Here is a 5,872-nt window from a genome sequence, read left to right as displayed (position 1 = left end):
GTCTCTATGATTGTAAATTCCTACCGCAATCAACGAGAAGCTAGTGCAAAAATTAGCACTGATTCTAGTCCAACAAATGGCCACACTATGATGTTAAAGCAAATGAGTAACGGTTGGAGATGCAAAGCTAAGGCTTAAGATAGCCATATGGTATATCATTTTTTTTGTGCTTGTTGTCTTTCGCCCCCATATCTAAATCCGGCTCCGTTCCTGCCAACCATCTCATGACACCACGTAACTGACAAAACTCTTCAACAACAAAGCCTTTAGAAAGGAAACGACGCTCATGCGTCGCCAGCACCGGATCAAAACGTCAAGGCCAGAATTTAGATTTTCACCTGAAAAAAATCAGTTTGAGCATATCCGAGCAATGCGTTCAACAAGGGAGCGATGCGAAAAGATGTCCCCATTGCCAGGTAGAAGCAACTCGGGTCATACTAGGCTCATCTGCTCACAGTAAATAAATTGAAAAACATCTGAAATTTTTACATGAAAGTGCACAATTTCTAGGTGTTTGGACATTTGAGGAGCCTCCTGGCAAAAAAAAAAGTAAAATCCGGTTTACACAATGCACTTTTTGAAAGTTTCTTTGACAAGTCAAATTTGTTATTTTTGTTTGCCTCAAGGGAAGTATTCATTGCAAGCGACTTCTGTTATACTGAAATCCATGTAAAGGATTTGAGCTCGTTGACTCTAGCTTTTTTCTGCGCTCTTTCTTCAGTTTGTGTGTCGCTGTGGTGCGATCATCCTTGCACCTTTGCTTTGTTCGGCCAATTTCATTTCATTTCGGCAGTAGCCAGTAAGTGTGTGTGCCCCTCTTATCTACCTTCCTTGTGTTTGTTCAGCGTCTTGCTCTGCGATATCTACTCTGCTTTCGCTGTTTTTCCGAGATGGCCTACGTAACGACAAATATTTTAGAACGAAGGGAGTACATAACAATACTAAAATAGTTGTTAAGCAAGTTCACATAGTGCCTACTAAAGATCGGATCGAAACTGTGGACTGTGGTGCATTAAGATTGACGAAGTCAACACATGCGTCTCACTACCGATAGAAACGTTGCCTCCCATTGAAAATATAACCCACATTAATGAGACACCAAAGCGTCAAACTTGAGGCTTGATCGCTTCCTACCCATTCAGGCTGCTCTGCCGTCGGATGGCTCGGTTTGGCTGGCCACCAGTATACACAACCTTCAGAATTTTTACTCTAAAAATGAAAAGGAGAAGCCACACAGAACTTGTAAAAAGAACTGGTATAATTGGAGGCAACAAAACAACAGAAGAATCTGAAGTAATAGTCAGAGCTCAGTAACTACTGCATCCATATTATTCTAGTACAACAGGCACCCCTAGCAGCAGAATAACCATCATCCAGCATTATGCACAGAAAACGTGTCGCCACAAAGGTTAAAACCAAGCGCAAGCTCGCCAGTTTGAAGACAAACACACTGCTTAGTGCTTAACAAAAGGCCTAGAAATAATAACCGCTGCTTACAGCTCCAGGGCACAACCATTCCAAGGCCACCAGGGTTTCAACAATTAACACAACAGAAACTACCAGCAGACCAGTAACACAAGGATCACCATACGAAATTCCACTCCTGGGCTCACACATATCTCAGGGAGGCATAACTGCATAAGACCGCAAATTTCTCTAGTTTTTACCCTTCGGATTTATAGTACCCTCATCTGCTAGATCGCCTCTGCATACTATTGAGGGCCACTAGCTTCAGCATCACCTACAAACCTTGAAACAACCACCAAAATTAGACAGGGAAAAAAGAAGGCAAACAATACGATTAACAGCGCCCTACCAGATTTGGAGGTATATCTCACCAAGGAAAATAAGTGAATATTCAACTTTGTTAAGCAGGGCACTGCACCCAGTTCCAAAAACTGGTGATCTATATATCCAACTGGACCTGAAGATGATGGCTAACCACTATGGCCAGGCAGATCTAACCAATGAAGCATATGGCCCTAAAAAGCAGTAGCAAAATAAACAAGCCCCAATATCCACATCAATGCATATAGTTTCGAACTATAAAAGCAAACAATCTTGGAAGACAAATTGTCAGTACAGCAAACTAGAGCTTGGAACAGAAACCTTGCCTCGGTTCCATGGCAATGGCACCATCGCAAGGCCTGGAGATGAATCAGTGGAGTCGTGCGAGAAGATAGCACATGCACAGCTCCAGACGTTGCAACAGAACCTGTATGTGGGCACATGGCCATGTACAGGGAAAATAACAGACATCAGCAATGTGATGAATTACAAATAAAAATAAAATACAAATACAAATGGTAAGTTAGTGTGAAGCACCGATGTGCCAATGTCCTCAAAAGAGACAAATGCATCTGGTTGCAGTATAACTGAAACAAGTATGCATCAACGCTGTCAGACAAATTTACTAAACTACAGGACACTAACAAGGTACAAAAACAAACTCTGTTTGTTCATCAACTGCTTCTTTTTGTTGAGTCGGGACAAAAACAAACTCTGTTTGCATTCACTGGAGTATTGTTGCAGGGTTACAACCATGCTCTTGTGAAAACAGGAGGACACGACTCCGATGCCTATCATAACATGAAAACGACCGTGTCCATGACAATAACGTGCAAGCAGAACTCTTTCATCTCGAAAAACATTGCTGAGCTTCTGACTGAAGCTCCTCTCTGTTTTGTATTCCGTTCCTTTCGATATATAGCTGGGCCTTACGGACAGCCGTTTTCTCTAAAAGTAATGTGCAATCTCTCATGGTGTAGTAATCCATTCATGATAAAGTAACAAGTACTATGTGCTTGTAAAAAACTACAGGGGTAATAATCAGAGATAAATCCTAACAAGTCGTCAGGGTTGATAAATCAGAGGTAATTCCTACAGTAAGCTACAAAACTGAGCTGTTATGCAGGGCATATTTGTTTAATCAATGATGAAAAGCTGCATTCTTTCTTTCTTTCTGAATCAACAAATTGCATCCATTGGATCAATGATGTTGTGACAAGGCACAAAGAAGCACAATCGATCACATGGGACGGAGCACACACCTAGCTAGATCCCTCGTAATGCTAGTACTACTACATAAGAGTCACTGGCCTGACTGCCAGATGAGTTTGGTTTCAGACAGTCAGAAACCGTCCATCAATTTCCTTTTGAGTTGCCGGAACGTGTCGGCGTCGACGACGACCTCTGATTTAAGATGAGCAACGATGGCTCTGAAAGCCTCACCGCGTGCCTGGTTGACCCGCCTCTGCGCCACGGCCTCGGCGCCGACGCAGTCGTAGTCGACCTCCACGAATCCTTTGGAGGCGTACTCGCGGCGGACCCTGGCCTGGAACCCGGCGAACTCCTCCAAATGCTCGTACAACTCGCGCGCGTACCGGTAGAGGAGCACCGTGCGCTCGTCCTTCTCCTCCTCCGGCGACGGCAGAAGCGACGGGTTGTCACGCTTCAGGTCTCGGTACAGGGCGGGAGGGACGTACGGCGGCCAGTCGACGATCCGGTCGACCTCCTCCCGCGGCAGCCGCCACATCTTCTTCGCCGCCGGAATCTCCTCCTCTCCTCGGGAACAGCCGGCCGTCCTCTTGGCCGTCGGGGAAGGCTCCTCGCCGGAAAAAGTCGCCGCCTTTCGTTTGCCAGGGCAGACACACTCGACGCCGGCCATCGGTTGATCTGATTTCTGCTCAACTCGCCGGGAGATCTTGAGATCTGGATTTGGGGGCTGCTCGCGTTTGATTTTCGATTTTGGGGAGGGGGGCTTGCCCCTCCTTATATTGGTTTGAGCCCCGTCCACCGGTCGGACTATCTGAGACACACTCGGAGCCAAACCGAAATGACGCCTCTGTGCAAAACCGTGATTAACTAAAGACTGAGCTTTTACTAATTTTTATATCCCTCCATCCATATATATAGGGCTTAATGTATTTTCCAAGATTGCATTTGACTATTGATAAGAATAATAGTACTCTCTTCATTACTAAATATAAGTCTTTGTAGAGATTTCACTATATGGACCGCATATGAATGTATGTAGATGCATTTTAGAGTATAGATTCACTCATTTTACTTCGTATGTAGTCCATAATGAAATCTTTAGGAAAACTTATATTTAGGAACGGAGGGAGTATATGAGTTGTATAATAATGTGAAAATTATATCAATGGAATCTCCTTCCACGTACGAGTTTAACGGTATGCTTTGTGTAACTTGCATGTCATATATTATTGCTCTAACATGTGGTCAAAGTTCATCTCAAAGAACACATTAGACCCTATATAGATGGATCGAGGGAGTATAATAAATCAAACATGATGCCTGTTGTGGATCAACCGGCTGATTTCTTGAGGAAATCGGTCGGGTCGTGGGCCGTAGGATCCTTCCCTCATAGCCATTGGATCGGGTCAACCCACAACGAAGCAACAACATGAGTCACCGTCGAGGCAGCGCTGCCCGGCTCGCAAGCAGGAGTCGGACCCCTTCGTCGGCAGAGTAGGGCATTCGGCAGCAATGGTAGCACGGCAATGCTCCATCGCAGCACTGACCATGCTTCATTCCAGCCGCTACATCGGCACACAGTGCTCCAACGCAGCACCGGCGACCCGTCGCAGCTCGGTGATACTTCATTGCAGCCGCAACACCGGCACGACAGTGCTCCGTCGCAGCTCCGGCCATGCTTCATTGCAGCCGCGACACCGGCATGTGGTGCTCCAACGCAGCGTCGACAACCCGTCGCAGCTACACAGGAGAAATCGGGCGATGCTTCATTGCAGCTGCATCGTAGTACCAGCGGCGTAGTGAACGGCGACTGCTGCGGCGATGTATGTTGGAACACCGCATTGCAACCCTGGTGTCGCCTCCCTTCTCAGCAGAAAAGTTCGTCGTCACCGCCGCAACGGTTCCCCACCTTGCAGTAGCAACAACTCCGTCAGACCGCGGGTGAGCGAGGGAAGGAAGAGAGGAAAGGTTGTGAGGAATAGATCAGAGCAAAGTTGCAGAGGGATTTGCGGAAGAAAGAGAAGCGTGCGTCCATGGCAGGGAGCGGAAACGAGAGGATGGTAGCTGTGGAGGATATGCTCGTGAAGAAGATAAGGTGGAGGGATGGGAGAGGTGGGCGGTGATGGGGCACCTACTAAGGGTAGGGTCATGGAGCTACCATCCCGAGACCAGCTAGGGCCCCTGTCAATAAACCAGCAGGCTCCTGACCCATAGGAGCATTCAGATGCCCGCCTTAAAATATTCATTCGGATGCTTTCCACCCACTCGGACGCACTGCCGTCATTCAACCACACTCGCCCGCACTCGAACAAGGGAGGCGAATAGGCCGCATGGGATCTGAAACGTCTGAGGAGCATGACGCCTGGCGTTTAGTGTAGTTAAGGCATCAGTTACCAATACCGCCTGTAATAAGCTCTATCATTCACTCTCCTAGTAACGTAGTCCTGATGAGGGGCGGCAAACTCCATATAAGCCGCCCCCAAGCGCTAGGGCAGGGGTTCGCATTCCATTGTAATCACCAGACACCAGAGAACATATAGCCTCCGGGCTCGAGACATAGGTTTGTTATCTCTCCGCGAGGGGCCCGAACTCATAAAATCCGAGTGTCACACATGTGTCGTAGTTAGGATCAGCCCTCATTCGTATCCATATTACTCATTGTCAGGTTCGTTGCCTCGACCATTGTCATTTCCAAGTGAGAAGATAGGGCAGGTCGCTCATAATCCCCTCTGATTAAATTTGGCTTACCCTCAAGCCCATGTGGAACACAAGGATCCCATGTCACTATTCATCAATAAAAGGCAAGGAAAACATCATCCATGCCATCAAGATTGCCTCGTTGCCAGGCTGAAGCAGAGCAATCACCAGGAATCCC

At 46.9% G+C, this 5,872-nt stretch overlaps 1 protein-coding gene across 1 annotated transcript; it reads right to left on the bottom strand.

Annotated features, from left to right (window-relative positions):
* Positions 1–1,352: 1,352 nt before the first annotated feature.
* On the bottom strand, positions 1,353–3,817 carry LOC125548006. Its single transcript, XM_048711720.1, has 2 exons — positions 3,232–3,817; positions 1,353–2,215 (listed from the first exon to the last, which is right to left on the bottom strand). The coding sequence occupies exons 1-2, from the start codon at positions 3,665–3,667 to the stop codon at positions 1,983–1,985; spliced, it is 669 nt and encodes a 222-aa protein (XP_048567677.1). The 5' UTR covers positions 3,668–3,817; the 3' UTR covers positions 1,353–1,982.
* Between the last annotated feature and the right edge of the window lie 2,055 nt (positions 3,818–5,872).

This window comes from Triticum urartu, chromosome 3 (genome assembly GCF_003073215.2).
Source record: "Triticum urartu cultivar G1812 chromosome 3, Tu2.1, whole genome shotgun sequence".
In the NCBI taxonomy this organism is placed as follows: domain Eukaryota; kingdom Viridiplantae; phylum Streptophyta; class Magnoliopsida; order Poales; family Poaceae; genus Triticum; species Triticum urartu.
The sequence above is the reverse complement of the archived record's forward strand: the minus strand, read 5'-3'. Positions and strand labels throughout refer to the sequence as shown.

Coding starts and splice junctions, on each gene's coding strand:
- LOC125548006 (XM_048711720.1), bottom strand. CDS start 3,667: ATGGCCGGCGTCGAGTGTGTCTGCCCTGGCAAACGAAAGGCGGCGACT. Junction 2,216..3,231: donor GCGGGTCAACCAGGCACGCG/GTGAGGCTTTCA, acceptor GCCCACATACAG/GTTCTGTTGCAACGTCTGGA.